The 17,781-nt window shown below is 39.9% G+C and overlaps 1 protein-coding gene across 4 annotated transcripts in view; it reads right to left on the bottom strand.

Moving 5' to 3' along the window:
- The window catches only part of Schip1 (Schwannomin interacting protein 1), a 438,711-nt gene that overhangs the window by 12,808 nt on the left and 408,122 nt on the right, over nt 1–17,781 (bottom strand). For all 4 annotated transcript variants that reach the window (XM_076179629.1, XM_076179631.1, XM_076179632.1 and 1 more), the window contains exons 9-10: nt 9,988–10,224; nt 1,193–1,304 (exon numbers count right to left, since the gene is read on the bottom strand). In XM_076179629.1, coding sequence (XP_076035744.1) covers nt 1,193–1,304; nt 9,988–10,224 — 349 coding nt within the window. The remainder of the gene's footprint in view (nt 1–1,192; nt 1,305–9,987; nt 10,225–17,781) is intronic.

Genomic DNA, 17,781 nt, shown 5'->3' with positions numbered 1-17,781 from the left:
CCACCTCTGCTTTCCACAACTTTTACTAATCTTTCTTCAATCATTCTTTCCATGTGTCCGAACCATCCCAATACTCTTTCATCATACCTATTTGCTATCTCCTTTTCCAGCCCCCCTCTCCTCCTCATTTCTCACTCTATCCAACCTTACAACCTTTACCATAGTTCTCAGACATTTCATCTCAAACACATTAAATATATTTTTTAAATAAGTATCACTTCAGACAGCTCCATAATATCTCTGCACTGAGTGACCAATGGGCTTCCTCATTTCACTTGCTTGCTTCCAGAAGTTTTTTTTTTTCCTACTTAAAATCCTCACATATCGTCTGTCCTCATCTCTCATCACCATCAGATTTATATAAAAAAAAAATTAATAAATAAATAAATAATAATATTAATCATACATAAGAAAGTGCCTTTTTCACCTTAGAAGCAAGGGTAGGTTAGTCATAGCATACACCCACTCTATACATGAAAGGTAAATCCCAAGTGCATGAATGTAGGTAAAAACAGTATCCATTGTTTTAATGTACTGCACTTGACCCACCTAGTGTGGTGGGGTGCACGTGACTCTATCCCCACAGTGTTAAGATGGGAGGGATGCTGTGAATGAATCTTTTGATGTCAGTCATACTTTGACTTGACTATCCCCTTCATATGGGGGCTAGTGGATTGCGTATCTACAGGTATACACAACAGTCAACATTGGATCTCACAGATGACATAATCATCATGGGAAGATAGAGGAAGGTGATAGGAATAAATCAATACATAACAAAGTTAATTTTTGTCATGTCCAAGGAGTTTATGACAATTACACAAAGTGCTAGAAAAAATTGGACAAGTGCGCTGTATGAACCTCCACTTTTTTTCACAAAAGACATCTGAGAATTGCAATGAGGGTAATTGCAATGGAAAAATATTAGTAGTAAATAATTTCCTCAAAAGAAGTCAAATGAGAATAGTCTGGTGGAAGTACTTAAAACATTTGGGGGTGAGGGGGAGTTATCCAAATAAAGTTATATATGGAATCAAATGCAAGCAGAGGTTGTGTGCATTCAAAGAATACAGATTACAATTCTGATTATGATGAAACAGTATCAAGAGATGGTTTACTAAAAAATGAATTGATAAGTATAAAAAAAGAGAGAATTCTCCAACATTATCTAAACAGGACTAAAACTACTTACTTTCAATCTGTGTATGTAGATCATTGACAATAACTTGCAACTGTGCAACATTCATGTCGATAAGAATCTGTCGACTGATTCTTCTCTTGCTGTCTGGGAACGGAATACCAATCTGAAATTGAAAAGCAGCCCATGAAACCAAGTGCAATTAAGTGAATCAAGCTTTGGAAAGAAAAATTGTATTTTATCTATTATTCTTTTTATATTATCTTCCCATTTTTTGCACCAAACCTTTCCTTAAATCATCCAGTTCTAGTGAACTTAGTGTTCTTCAAATTTCCTCATATATTCATATTTTGTTTAGGTAATATCTTTTAGAGATTTTAGTCTTGTCAATACCAAACTATTTCATCCAGCATAGGAGGGCTTTAGGTTGCAAACCAGTAAAGGCCAACACAACCCAAACACTGTGGTGATGACCTTTGTGGATTTCTTCATAGTGGTGCATAAATTTACCAAAGGTCTTTGCTGAGTTGAAGCATATACCCACCCTATACCCATCCAAGAACCCATTCACAATCCCTCCCTTCTTACCTTGTGGATGAATGGTTATCTCTATTTCCTCCCACACTACTTGGGTCAAAGGTATGTGACAAGAGACATCACTTCCACTGCAGGGCCTCACAGCAGAAGCATATCTACCTCCACCACTTCATTATATGGTAACCTCCTACTCACACCCTCATAAATTCTAAAACTAAATACATATATACATACATATACCAAGGCTTTTTCCCCCTTACAAGGGAGGTAGCCAAAAAGGAAAAGACATAAAAATCATTCCCACCCATTCCATCCCTGAATACACTCCACCCTCCCTTAGCACCTTCTAGATGACGGGTCATCCCTGCACCTTGTCCACTGCCCTGGGTCAGAAGCAGTGTCGCAAGACACAGCACATCCACAGCAAGGCTGCTTCATTAAATCGGCGACCCTCCCTCTCTGTCCCCCCATGCAGAAAAGGAGAAGACGGGGAGAAATCCCTTCGGGCTGCGTCAAATTTTGCTCACACATACTACCTCACCCCCCATCCCCCCCACACATTCCACCTCATGCATCACAACATCATCCATATGCAACCATTCTCCATTCACCCGTCTTCTGCCCTCTCCCGTCCTTCCTCAACAGACATTCCCCTCTTCCCCAAAGCCCCCTTCACCCCATCCATCCACCTCATCCTAGGACGTCCCTTCATGTTCACTCCCTCCACATCTGCTTTCCATACCTCTTTTACTAGTCTTCACTCATTCTTTCCATGTGTCCAAACCATCCTAATACTCTTTTATCAACCCCATCTCCCAACTCCCTTTCCACCCCTGTTCTCTTCACCTCCTCATTTCTCACTCTATCTAGCCTAGTAACCCACATCATACTTCTCAGACACCTCATCTCAAACACATTCAAACTCCTTCTCTCTTCTTCTCTTATGTTCCATGTTTCTGCCCCATACATTGCTGTTGGCACAATCACTCCTTCATACAGTCTCCTCTTAGCATCCATTCCCAAATGTCTATTCCTTATTACACTTTTTAATCCACCAAGGCATTTACTCGCTTCTCTCAATCTACATTCTACCTCCACCTTTTCCTACCACATTTGCACCCAAGTATCTAAAACTATCCACTTTCTCCAGTCGCTCTCCTTTAATGCTCACTTCCAGTCTTCTGCCACTTTCACCCCTTGTACATCTCATCACCTTACTTTTACCCACATTTATCTTTAGCTTTCTTCTATCACACACTCTCCCAAACTCAGTCACCAACTTCATCAATCCCTCCTCCAATCCTGCCACAAGCGCAGTGTCGTCTGCAAACAACAGCTGGCTCACCTCCTACTTTTCTCCATTTTCTTTAACCATCTCCAATCCCTGACCCACTACCCTTGCATTTACCTCTCGCACCACCCCATCCATGTATAAGTTGAACAGCCACGGCGACATAACGCATCCTTGACGAAGTCCCACCTTTACCTTGAACCACTCACTCTCTCCTTTTCTAATCCTGACACAAGCTCTACTACTCTCATAAAAACTCTTGACAGCTCCTAGAAGCTTTCCTCCTATCCCATATATCTGCAAAACCTCCCATAGTGCCTTCCTGTCTACCCTGTCATAAGCCTTTTCCAGATCCATAAAAGCCCAAAAAACATCCTTACCTTTTCCTATAGCTTTCTCACATATCTGTCTTACCACAAAAATCTGATCTACACATCCTCTACCCATCCTAAATCCACACTGTTCCTCACCAATTATTCCCTATGTTCCTCTCCTAATCCTCTCAATCAAGATCCTCCCATAAGCCTTACCAATTACTTAACAAGCTAATCCCTCTGAAACTACTACATTCACACTTGTCCACTTTTCCCTTGTACAGTGGAACTATACAGGCACTCCTCCAGTCCTCCGGCACTCTACCCTCTCTCCAGCAAACATTAAATAACCTCACCAGCCAGTCCACCATCACTGTACCTCCTTTTTTTAGACATTCTGCATGGCATCCATCCAGACCAGGTGCCTTACCTGCTTTCATCATCTTAACTGCCTTCACTTCATCCTTCCTTATTTCTCCTCCATTTTCCTCACTCATCACGGTCATTTTCTTAGCATTTCCCACTGCAGCTATCTTTCCCTCCCTATCCTCCTTCACATTTAGCAACTCCCTTAAATATTCTGCCCATCTTCCCCTTACTGCCTTCTCTTCCATTATAATCTCTCCATCTGCACCTTTTACCTTTTCTTCTCTACTTGATTCGCCTCCTCTTCCTCTCTTAATTTCTTTCCAAAACATCTTTTCATTACTTTCCAAATTTTCTGTCATACTCTTACCCCATTTCACATCTGCTCTCCTCTTTGCCTCCTTTACCTTTTGCTTTACTTCTCTTTTCTTTTCTTTGTACCTCTCATATGACTCCCTCGTCCTATTTTATAACCAAACTATGAAAGCCCGCTTCTTCTCTTCTACAACCTTCTTTGTTTCCTCATCCCACCATTCACTACCCTTTCTTCTATTTCCTCCTGTCCTTCTTGTTCCACACACCATCCTTGCACACTTTGTGACTCCCTCCTTGAACCATCCCCATTCTTCCTCCACACTTAGCTCTACTCTGTCCTTCACTACCTCTCACTCCTCCTTTAGCTTCTTCTTGTACTCCTTCTCCTTTTCCTTTTCATTTAAAGAGTTCACTCTAAGCACCTCCCTACCTTTTGTCCCTTTCCTCTTTTTCCATCTATCCTCCACTCTCAGCTTACCTTCCACTAAAAAATGATCTGATATTCCCCCACCCTCTCCCCTTAGCACATGTACATCCTTAACTCTTCCTATCATAATCCTATTTACCACTACATAATCCATTAATGCTCTATCTACCACCCTTCCCTCCACCACCCTCTCCCATGTGTACTTATGCTTGACTTTCTTCCGAAACACTGTATTTGCTACCATCAACTCTCTAGACAAATTTCCACCATCAACTCTTCACTACAATTTTTCCCTGGAACTCCACATTTCCCAACCACTCCATCAATTGGATCATTTCCTACCCTAGCATTTAGATCTCCCAGGACTATTACATTGACATTTCTCCCTAAATCCTCTATGCACTCATTTAAATCTATCCAAAAAGCCTCCCAATCTTCTACACTCTTCTCACTGCCAGGCCCATATGTGATTTTTTGTTGTAAAACTAGATGAAGAAGATATAAAGAAAATCCTTTTGGGCAATATCATTTCCCCACCAATTTGCAACCACTTTCCATTCACTCCTCTTTCTAGTATTCTCTCTTCCTTTCTCGCCTTTTGTACCAAATGTCTACTCAACACATAACAATAACATATACAGTACACAATCCATTATCTGAAACCCTTGGGACCAGTAGTGTTTCAGATTTCAGATTTTTTCAGATTTTAGAACATTTACATTTACATATTAACATATGAATTCACAAATAAGTGAGATAATTAAAGAATATAAAAATTTGTACAATTTATCTGCAGAGTAATATACTGACAAATGAAATAGTGAGCAATTAAGATCATAAATAATGAAATACGTAGAAGGATAATGATAACTGTAAATACATAAACTGTAATCAAACATTACCATATCTCTACAGAGAAACATATGAATATTCAAACTATTTTGGTTAAAGGCTACAGATAAAAGGCTACAAAGACTTATAGGTACCTGCAACATACATGGATTTTAAGTACATTACATCTTGCTTGATGCTCTTAGAGAAGAGGGTCCATCAATGTCACCATCATCATCATCATGCCGCAGTTGGACATCTGAAGATGGGCCAGGAAAAGGATTCTCAAGTGATGAAGCAGCACTGTGACAGACAGCATTTAGGCTTCTGCAAGTGTCACCTGTCTTATTAGCAAAGGTTTCTGTCTAAGCAATATCTTTAATTGAGTAGACGAACATAATCTCTTGTTCACTTATAAATGCACATTGTTCAAGGCCAGCAATTAATTGATCACATGTTTTCACCATATCGTCTATAGGGATTTTTTGCCCATGTTCACTATGTCAACATCATCACTATTCTCTTCATTCTTATCTGTATTTAACACCATTTCAGCAATTTCCGCATCACTCAAGGATGCGCAATAGGTGCATCATTGTCACTGTTTAGCATTTATTCAATGTCAGCTTCCTCTAGCTTATTTACAATTTTGTGGATGTACCGTGTCTTGCGACTGCTTCTGACCCAGGGCAGTGGACAAGGTGCAGGGATGACCCGTCATCCAGGAGGTGCTAAGATAAGAGGGAGGGTGGAGGGGTGTGGAGTGTATTCAGGGATGGAATGGGTGGGAATGATTTTATGCCTTTTCATTTTTGGCTACCTCCCTTGTAAGGGGGAAAAAGCCTTGGTATATGTATGTATGTAAATTTTTAGCATAAGTTACAAGGTTTGATATAATCTTCTCATTTGTGACACAAAATCCCTCAAATTTTATATCTGTAAGATCATCATTATCATCAAGCATTGTCACAGGCCAAAGTTTTGTTAATGTTGATTTATCAACATCATTCCATGCATTGGCAACTGCATACATGGCATCCTTAACACTAAACTGTTTCGGGTAGTCTTGCATTTTTACTCCTGTTGACTGCATCAAGCACGCAGTTCATAAAATGATCTTTATACTTGCTCTTCATACATACATACATATACCAAAGGCTTTTTCCCCCTTACAAGGGAGGTAGCCAAAAAAAAAAATAGAGGCATAAAAACAATTCCCCCCCATTCCATCCCTAATACACTCCACTCCCCTCCCTCTTATCTTGGCATCTCCTGGATGATGGGTCATCCCTGCATCTTGTCCACTGCCCTGGGTCAGAAGCAGTGTCGCAAGACACAGCACATCCACAGCAAGGCCGTGCAGAAAAGGAGAAGATAGGGAGAAATCCCTTTGGGCTGCATCCAGTTTTTCTCACACATACTACCTACCCCCATCCGCCACACATTCCACCTCATGCATCACAATCTCATCCATATACAACCATTCTCCATTCACACCTGTCTTCTGTCCTCTCCCGTCCTTCCTCCACAGACATTCCCCTCTTCCCTAAAGCCCCTTTTACCCCATCCATCCATCCCATCCTAGGTCGCCCCCTCATGTTCACTCCCTCCACTTCTGCCTTCCACATCTGTTTTACTAGTCTTTCTTCATTCATTCTTTCCATGTGTCCAAACCATCCTAATACTCTTTTATCATCCCTATCTCCCAGCTCCCTTTCCACCCGTTCTCCTCCTCACCTCCTCATTTCTCACTCTATCCAGTCTAGTAACCCCTATCATACTTCTCAGACACATCATTTCAAACACATTCAAACTCCTCTCTTCCTCTCTTATGTTCCATGTTTCTTCCCCATACAGTGCTGTCGTACTATCAATCCTTCACACAATTTCCTCTTAGCATCCATTCCCAAATGCCTATTTCTCATTACACTTTTTAATCCACCAAGGCATTTACTTGCTTCTCTCAATCTACATTCTACCTCCACCTCCACTCCTCCCTTTCCTGCCACATTCGCACCCAAGTACCTAAAACTATCCACTTCCTCCAGTCTCTCTCCTTTAATGCTCACTTCCAGTCTGCTGCCACTTTCACCCTTTGTACATCTCATCACCTTTTACCCACATTTATCTTAAACTTCCTTCTTTCACACACTCTTTCAAACTGTCACTAACTTCCTCAATCCCTCCTCTGATCCTGCTACTAGTGCAGTGTCATCTGCAAACAACAGGTGGCTCACCTCCCACTTTTCTCCATTTTCTTTAACCGTCTCCAATCCCTGACCCACTATCCTTGCATTTACCTCTCGCACCACCCCATCCATGTATAAAATGAACAGCCAGGGCAACATAACACATCCTTGAAGAAGTCCCTTTACCTCAAACCACTCTCTCCATTTCTAATCCTGACACATGCTCTACTACTCTCGTAAAAACTCTTGACTGCTCCTAAAAGCTTTCCTCTTATCCCGTATATCTGCAAAACCTCCCACAGTGCCTTCCTGTCTACCCTGTCATAAGCCTTTTCCAGATCCATAAAAGCCCAAAAAACATCCTTACCTTTTCCTATAGCTTTCTCACATATCTGTCTTACCACAAAAATCTGACCTACGCAACCTCTACCTGTCCTAAATCCACACTGTTCCTCACCAATTACTCCCTCTGTTCCTCTCCTAATCCTCTCAATCAAGATCCTCCCATAAGCCTTCCCAACTACACTTAACAAGCTAATCCCTCTGAAACTACTACACTCACACTTGTCCCCTTTTTCCTTGTAAAGTGGAACTATACAGGCACTCCAGTCCTCCGGCAATCTACCCTCTCTCAAACAGACATTAAATAACCTCACCAGCCAGTCCACCATCCCTGTCCCTCCTTTTTTCAGACATTCTGCATGGCATCCATCCAGACCAGGTGCCTTACCTGCTTTCATCATCTTAACAACTGCCTTCACTTCATCTTTCTTTATTTCTCCTCCATTTTCCTCACTCATCACGGTCGTTTTCTTAGTACTTCCCACTGCAACTACCTTTCCCTCCCTATCCTCCTTCACATTTAGCAACTCCCTAAAATACTCTGCCCATCTTCCTCTTACTGCCTTCTCTTCCATTATAATCTCTCCATCTGCACCTTTTACCTTTTCTTCTCTACTTGATTTGCATCCTCTTCCTCTTAATTTCTTTCCAAAACATCTTTTTATTACTTTCAAAATTTTCTGTCATACTCTAAACCCACTTCACATCCGCTCTCCTCTTTGCTTCCTTTATCTTGTGCTTGCTCTTCATGGAGCATAAAATTCCTTGATCACAAGGCTGTGAAATAGATGTCACATTGGGAGGCAAGTAAATGCAGAAAACATTACTTTTCACAAGATATTCAGCAAGGGGATGTGATGAGCAGTTGTCCAGGAACAATAGAATTTTATATTTTTCTCCCAGTCCAGCCTGCCTGCAATGAGCTTGTGCCACTGGAACAAAGTGGTTACTGAACTTGTCAGAAAACTTTTCTTGGATTACCCATGCTTTCTTGTTTGCATAATACATGGGTAAATTGTGTACCCTTTTCAGACATCTCAGACATTGGCTTTTTCCAGTCACTGTCAACTTCACCTTGTGTGTGCATGCTGCATTGGCACAGTAAAGTATAGTTAACCTTTCCTTGGCATCCTTAAAACCTGCTGGTGCTGTTGCTTGTGTTTTTCTTGGAACATAGTGCCAGTACAGAGCTGTCTTGTCAGCATTATAAATTTGCTCAGGAGAAAGGTTTTCATCAGATATTATCTTGGCAAATTCATCAATGTAATTTTCAGCTGCTTCATGATCAGCAAAAGCTTTTTCACCACAGATTTTCAGATATTTTACACCATGACGATTCTTAAATGTCTGCAGCCTTCTGAAAATTGACATTCACCTTCATAATATTTTCTAGCTTGCTTCATGACCATCAAACCATTCAGTGGCATACATTCCCTTCTTTGATGTCAAATCCTTTCCATCATCACATGGTCAAAATCTTAATTTTTTGCCCTATATAGTGTTTTTCTATTTTTCATTAGTTTATGATCATCACTGTCACTATAAAACTTCAGTAACTTGTCTTTCTGTTTCTTTAAATCATAAACATTGGTAGTTACAACACCATATTCTTTGGTAAGATGCCACACAGACACACCATAATCAAATTTCTGCAATAACTCCACTTTATGCTGTATTGATAATGATAAACACTTTCTTTTCTTTTCCCAATGTTCCTCATAGGATTATCTGCAGTTCTTTTTGATATTTTCACAGTAAATTACACAAAATCTTAAAGAAAAAACAACAAACAGCAAATGGGTGCCTGCTCACTGACATTTGATGGTAAACAATGTTGCCAGAAAGTTCTGTTTTTGGAGCTTTTGAGAATTTCTGATAATGGATTGTGTACTGTACAATTGTGCTTTGTCTTACCCATCCCCATTATACAGGAGAAAAAGGCATTAAGTATATGCATGTATTTACAATATAATTAGGATAAAGGTATGCTAACTATGACATCTAATTATTCATCAATTCATTCAATATAGTGTAATACTTAATTTTATTTGAACTAATATCTACAGGTTCTTCTCTATGAAATGGGACCACCCTGTCTAAAGAAATTCTTGATTCACTGATACCCTTTTGGCCATGAGTTTGACTAACTGAATAAAGCAGTAAGGCAAGTATGAACCTGCAGGTATATAGTATGCCACCATGTTGAAAGGGTCTTGCAAACATTTCATGCAACTCACTTTATTGAAACTCTCCCTGACAATTTCTGCTATGGGACTTTTCTTCTTGTTTTGTCTCTCAATTTCCATCTGCATCCGTGCCATTTCCTTTGCTTGGGCCAGTGCTAGTCTTGCCTCAGCCTGCAGTCTTGCCTGCCTTGTGAAGAAGTCAGCTTCTCCATTTTCTTGGTCTGCATCACCTGGTGGCAACTTAGTCTGGCTCTTCCCCAAGAGTTGTGAGGTCTGTGGAGTGGTCGCCTGAGGATACAGAGAAAACTAATGAATCAATACTTCTTCTGTACTGGACATCTATTCCCAACATTCATGCTTTCAAATGTTGCAGGGCCCACAATCAATTGTTGCTCTGAGCAACTAAGTGGAAAACTCACAGCCCCACAGTGGCTGGCAATGGACCTTGGTACCTCCCAGAGATCTCTCAGAGAAGAAATTCTGGAGTGCTTTCTGTGTTTGAGATGAGGTGTCTGAGAAGTATGGTGGGGGTTACTAGGCTGGATAGAGTGAGAAATGAGGAGGTGAGGAGGAGAACAGGGGTGAAAAAGGATTTGGGAGATAGGGTTGATGAAAGAATGTTAGGATGGTTTGGACACATGGAAAGAATGAGTGAAGAAAGACTAGTAAAAGAGGTATGGAAGGCAGATGTGGAGGGAGTGAACATGAGGGGACGTCCTAGGATGAGGTGGATGGATGGGGTGAAGGGGGCTTTGGGGAAGAGGGGAATGTCTGTTGAGGAAGGAAGGGAGAGGACGGAAGACAGAGGTGAGTGGAGAATGGTTGTATATGATTGATGTTGTGACTGCATGAGGAGAAATGGGCGGGGGGGTGGGGGGTGGGGTAGTATGTGTGAGTAAATTTTGACGCAGCCCGAAGGGATTTCTCCCCGTCCTCGCCTTATATGCAAAGGGGGACGGAGAGGGGGGGTCGCCGATTAAATGAAGCGGCCTTGCTGTGGATGTACTGTGTCTTGCGACACTGCTTCTGACCCAGGGCGGTGGGCAGGGTGCAGGGATGACCCGTCATCCAGGAGGTGCTCAGATGAGAGGAAGGGTGGGATGAAATGGGTGGGAGTGTTTTTATGCCTTTCCCTTTTTGGCTACCTCCCTTGGAAGGGGGAAAAAGCCTTGGTATATGTATGTATGTATGCTTTCTGTGTTGTGTCAGTGTGGGACCATTTCTAAGTCACCAGCTGAAAGTGGTGGTAAGAGGAGAGCAGTCACCGGTTGTCAGCTCCCCACATGTGTAAAAGAGTAAGAAATACAGTTGAAGTTAAAAGAGAGATCTTGGGCCCAGTCTGGAGACTAAGTGTCAGCCCCTCTGGGCTGTACATCCTGGAGGTCAGAGGGTTGACAGATTTTGAAAATGGGCAGCTTTGCTATTCATCTTGCAGGACTACAACATGGAGGTATCCATCATTTATTCCATGCAGATACAGACACACACATCACCAGCCAAGCATATCAACAAAATAGTCGGAGAAACCTTCAATTTACTAAGATCAATGAAAGTGTCCTTTGACTACTTGAATGAGGAAATGGTAAAGAAAAATATTAGTCACACTAATAAGACCAAGATTTGAGTGCACTGCAACACTATGGACACCCAGTACAAAAAAAAATATATGTATAAAGAAATTAGAATCCAAAGAGCAACAACAAAGATGGCACCAACACTCTAAATTGACATACAAACAGACTGTCCAAACTGGAACTAACAACCCTGGAACAAAGAGAAAGAGGAGATCTACTGCCTATTTACAGAATTATGAGAGATGGCAGTCCTCAACATAAGATTTATTAAAGTGGGATAAGAGAAAAACAAGAAGAAAAAGGATAGTTATAGAAGAGATCTGAAAAAATAATAGTTTCCCACACAGAGTGGTAGATATCTGGAACAAATTGGATGAGGCAACAGTGTGTGCAAAAACTATGCAAGAATTTAAGGACAAACTAAATGCTGAAAGATACAAAGACGGGTCACTATAAGCATAGCTCTCTTCCTGTATAATAAAACTAGGTAAATACCAAAAGGTTTCTATTTGACAATGGCAATGAAAGTAGTTTTTTCTGGATTCAGTGGGTATGAAAGAAGACGCTTTAGTAGAATTACAGACAGAGAGGGATATGAGAAATATGAATGATTTATGGAAGCAAGAAACAATCGAGCTATGGAAGATGAATAAAGACTTAAACAAGGAAGTGACTGATCTAAATTAAACAATGAAATAAAAGAAGAGATAAGTGTACATAAAAAAAGAACTGGCTGAGTTGAAAGGTGAAAACGAAAAGTTGAAAAATAATGAAAACACAAATGAGACCATAAGGAAAGAGGTAGATGAAAAAATTAAAGCAATGACCATGGAAGTGAGAAAAAGCATAGGAGAAATTTAATTACAGCAACTCAGGAATGATTGGAAAATGACAAGGAAAAAGTCAAGGTAATTTTCAAAGAAATAGTTCATCAACAGATGCAGGAGAAAGCCAAACATGCAGTTATCAAGGTAATTAAACAAAAAGAAAATGTAGTAAGAGATACAGTCGACAAAAAAAATGTATATTAATCTATGGTCTAAAGGAAAAACATAACTGAAATATGTTTCTGCGAGAAAAGAAGACAAAGAATTGGCAAAAAAAAAAAATTCTAAAAGTAGTACAGGATGTGAGACAGCTATAGGAAAGGGGAAGGATGTTTTTGGGGCTTTTATGGATCTGGAAAAGGCTTACAACAGGGTAGACAGGAAGGCACTATGGGAGGTTTTGCGGATATACTGGATAGGAGGAAAGCTTCTAGGAGCTGTCAAGAGTTTTTATGAGAATAGTAGAGCATGTGTCAGGATTAGAAATGGAGAGAGTGAGTGGTTCAAGGTACAGGTGGGATTTTGTCAGGGATACATTATGTTGCCCTGGCTGTTCAACTTGTACATGGACAGGGTGGTGTGAGAGGTACATGCCAGGGTGGTGGGTCAGGACTACTCAGGAATTGGAGATGGTTAAAGAAAATGGAGAAAAGTGGGAGGTGAGCCAGCTGTTGTTTTCGGACGACACTGCGCTTGTGGCAAGATTGGAGGAGGGATTGAGGAAGTTGGTGACAGAGTTTGGGAGAGTGTGTGAAAGAAGAAAGCTGAAGATAAATGTGGGTAAAAGTAAGGTGATGAGATGTACAAGGGGTGAAAGTGGCAGCAGACTGGAAGTGAGCATTAAGGGAGAGTGACTGGAGGAAGTGGATAGCTTTAGATACTTGGGTGCAAATGTGGCAGGAAAGGGAGGAGTGGAGGTGGAGGTAGAATGTAGATTGAGAGAAGCGAGTAAATGCCTTGGTGGATTAAAAAGTGTAATGAGGAATAGACATTTGGGAATGGATGCTAAGAGGAGACTGTATGAAGGAGTGATTGTGCCAACAGCACTGTATGGGGAAGAAACATGGAACATAAGAGAGGAAGAGAGGAGTTTGAATGTGTTTGAGATGAGGTGTCTGAGAAGTATGATGTGGGTTACTAGGCTGGATAGAGAAACGAGGAGGTGAACAGGGGTGGAAAGGGAATTGGAAGATAGGGTTGATGAAAGAGTATTAGGATGGTTTGGACACATGGAAAGAATGAGTGAAGAAAGACTAGTAAAAGAGGTATGGAAGGCAGATGTGGAGGGAGTGAACATGAGGGGGCGTCCTAGGATGAGATGGATGGATGGAGTGAAGGGGGCTTTGGGGAAGAGGGGAATGTCTGTTGAGGAAGGACTGGAGAGGACAGAAGACAGGGGTGAATGGAAAATGGTTGTATATGGATGATGTTGTGATGCATGAGGTGGAATGGGTGGGGGGATGGGGGGTGAGGTAGTATATGTGAGAAAAATTTGACACAGCCCAAAGGGATTTCTCCCCGTCTTCTCCTTTTCTGCAGGGGTGGATGGAGAGGGAGGGTCGCCGATTTAATGAAGCGGCCTTGCAGTGGATGTGCTGTATCTTGCGACACTGCTTCTGACCCAGGGCAGTGGACAAGGTGCAGGGATGACCCGTCATGCAGGAGGTGCCAAGATAAGAGGGAGGGTGGAGGGGAGTGGAGTGTATTTAGGGATGGAATGGGTGGGAATGTTTTTTATGCCTTTTTCTTTTTGGCTACCTCCCTTGTAAGGGTGAAAAAGCCTTGGTATATGTATGTACCACACAAGAAATTAATAAGAAAAATAGAATCAATAGGTGGCATTGGAGGTAAATTATTAGAATGGATGGAGGACTTCCTGACTGGGAGAAAAATGAGGGTAGTAATTAGAGACAAATACTTGAAGTGGGAAGAAATGATAAGTGGTGTCCCACAGGGATCTGTGCTGGCTCCAATCATGTTTGCCATATATATATAATTGACACGGATGAAAGAGTTGAGTGTTATATGAATTTCTTTGCAGTTGACACAAAAATACTAAAGAAAGAACAGAGGGCTGTGATTCAATACAATCAGACCTGGACAAAATCTGGAAATGGACTCAAAAGTGGGAAGTGAACTTCAATATCAAGAAATGTAGTATACTGGAGTTTGGAAAAAGTAAAAACAAAATTTCAAAAAATTATAAATTTGGTGAAGAAGAAATAAAAAAAAGTGAACTTGGAAAGAGACATCAGCAAACACATGACAACGGATAAACATATCAACAAAATAGTCGGAGAAACCTTCAACCTATTAAGGTCAATGAAAGTGGCATTTGACTATTTGGATGAAAAAATTATTAAAAAATTATTAGTTACATTACTAAGAACAAAACTGGAAAACGCAGTGACAATATGGACACCCAGTACTAAAACGAATATAAGGGAATTAGAAAGAATACAGACAGCAATGACAAAGTTGGCACCAGCTCTTTCCAAATTAACATATGAACAAAGATTATCCAAATTGGAACTACCAACACTGGAACAGAGAAGAGAAAGAGGTGATCTACTGACTATATCATCATGGAAGGAATGGAAATCCTTGATAGGAATGATTTACTAAAAAATGACAATAGAAAAACAAGAGGTCATGAAAAGAAACTCAAAAAGGATAACTATAGAAGAGATCTGAAAAAAAAAAGCTTCCAACACAGAGTGCTGGATATCTGGAATAACTTATATAAACAGTGTGTGCAAACACTATTCAAGATTTTAAGAAAAAACTTGATGCTGAAAGAATAGATGGATTAAACACTTGGAAGAGAACCAAATACTAAATCCTAATCAATTTGATTTTTGAAGTGAAAGATCATGTACCACAAACTTAATATGCTTTTACTCAAGATTAACCCCTTCCATACGGTGCCGCATACGTAGGTGGCATGAGGAGCAAGTGGATACGCGAGGCTGCCTTATCGGCGTCTTGATTATATTTAATGTAGTTGCCCCTGCGTAATGACATACTCTCTAAACTGTCTTCATCACATTTTCTATGGTTATCAAAATTCACGGGTGAAAGAGAGAACGATCGATATAAGCGGTGACTATATTTTATGATGCAAGTATTATTACGACACATCGTACGTCTGGCAGCTAATGCTGCCCGCGAGGTTTTGAACCATACTGAAGAGGTTTATAGAAACAATACAAGAAAGAGACAGATGGGCAGATTTAGCTTCCTTGGACTTACAAAAGGCTTTTGACAAAATACCACACAAAAAACTACTAAGAAAAATTTAAATAATAGGTGGAATACAAGGAAAGTTATTGGAATGGATGAAAGATTTCTTGAACGGGAAAAAAATGAGGGTGGTACTTAGAGACAAGAACTCAAATTGGGAAGATATGATAAGTGGAGTTCCACAAGGCTCTGTATTGGCTCTAATAATGTTTGCTATTTATATGATAGGGATGAAGGTGTGGAATGTTATATGAACTTCTTTCCACATGATGCAAAATTACTAAAGAGGGGAAGATTGCAAATCTTTTCAAGAAGACTTGGACAAAGTCTGGAAATGGAGTCAGAAGTTTGAAGTGAACTTCAACATTAAGAAATTTAGCATAATGGAATTTACAAAAAGCAAATATCATGTCAATATAAATTTGGTACAAAGGAAGTATAAAAAAGTCAACTCAGAGAGGGGCCTTGGAGTAACTATCTCAAATGATATGACACCAGACAAACATATCAACAAATTAGTTGGAGAAACTTTTAACTTATTAAGATCAATGAAAGTAGCCTTGGACTACATGGATGAAGAAATGGTAAACAAAATACTAGTTACAGTGATAAGACCAAATTTAGAGTATACTGCGACATTATGGACACCTAGTTAAAAAAACAACAAAGAAACTAGAGTTTTAAGAGCAACAGCAAAGATGGCACCAACACTCTCCAATTTGACATATGAACAAAAATTGGATAAACTAAATCTACCAACCCTAGAACAAAGAAGAGAAAGGCGATTTGATAACCATCTACAGAATTATGAAAGGGATGGAAATTCTTGATAGAGATGACTTACTAAAGTGGGACAGAAGAAAAACAAGAGGACACAAGAAGAAACTTATGAAGGAGAGTTACAGAAGAGATCTGAAAAAGAATAGCTTCCCATATAGAGTGATAGATATCTGGAACAAACTAAATGAGGAAACAGTGAGCACTAAAACTATACAAGAAAAAACTGGATGTGGAAAGATACAAAAGTGGATCAATACGAGCATACCTTTCTTCCCATAAAATACAACTAGGTAAATACACACACACACACACACATGCGTTCCAGACACTGAAGCATATGGACATGCTGTGTTGTGAGCATCTATCTAGCAGTTTCATGGCTGGTAACAAATGAAACCTTGTTGTTATTATGCGTGATGATGGCTATTCAGGGTGACCAGTAAACATGTATCTCCAGTCCATTTTTTTTTTCTTTTTTTTTTTTTTGTATAGTTCTGGTAAAAATGGAAAAGGATAGTGATAACGAAGAAAGAACAATGAAAAGAGGATTGGGAGTAAGCACAGTTGAGAGTCCAAGAGGCGTGATTCCCAAACGCCTTTGCGCAGTGGATATGCCAAGGAAAAATCCAAGGTGGGAAGGTAGTGTATTTTCTGGTTTTCAAAGAAATACAAGTGAATCAAGAAGAAATCTTGATATAGACAGGGAAAGCAGGTACAGTAGTGCACTAAGGAATCGAGAAGTAAGTGAACTGATGGAAGAAATTATAGATTTGAAATTCGATTACCGAGCTGTGCACAAAGAACTGATTACTGTACAAAAAAGCAATGAACATACTATAAAAGACTTGAATGACCTAAAAAGTGAAATAGATAGTCTAGAGAGAGAAAATGAAAAATCGAAAAATGAGGGTAAAAGTAAAAATGACGAACTAAAAAAGGAAGTTAAAGAACAGTTGAAAGTAGTGACCAGTAAAGTAGCAGAATCAATTAAAGAAACAGACCTAATTGAAATAAAAAATGAGTGGAAGAAAGAACAGGAAAACCAAGAAATATCTTTCAGAAAAATATTAAAAGAGCAGATGGAAGAAAACACAAAATAAGCCGTTATAAAAGTAATAAAAGAAAAGGAAAACCTGGTGAGAAAGACAGTTGACAAAGGAAACTGCATTGTGGTCCATGGAATACAAGAAAAACATGATATGTATAGATACCAAAAAGAAAAGGAGGAGAAAGAACTAGTCAAAGAAATTCTGAAAGAAATACAGGATGAAGATCAAGATCTAGTTAAAAAAATAGATGAAATTCACAGGATAGGTAAATACTCTAACGATAAACATCATAGACCTATAAAAATAAAACTAAGAACACAAATGATGGCAGAGGAAGCATTATCAAAAGTGGTAAAACTGGCAAATAGCGAG

This window comes from Oratosquilla oratoria, chromosome 43 (assembly GCF_046742065.1).
Source record: "Oratosquilla oratoria isolate Oo_2021 chromosome 43, ASM4674206v1, whole genome shotgun sequence".
Taxonomy (NCBI): Eukaryota; Metazoa; Arthropoda; class Malacostraca; order Stomatopoda; family Squillidae; genus Oratosquilla; species Oratosquilla oratoria.
The sequence above is the reverse complement of the archived record's forward strand: the minus strand, read 5'-3'. Positions and strand labels throughout refer to the sequence as shown.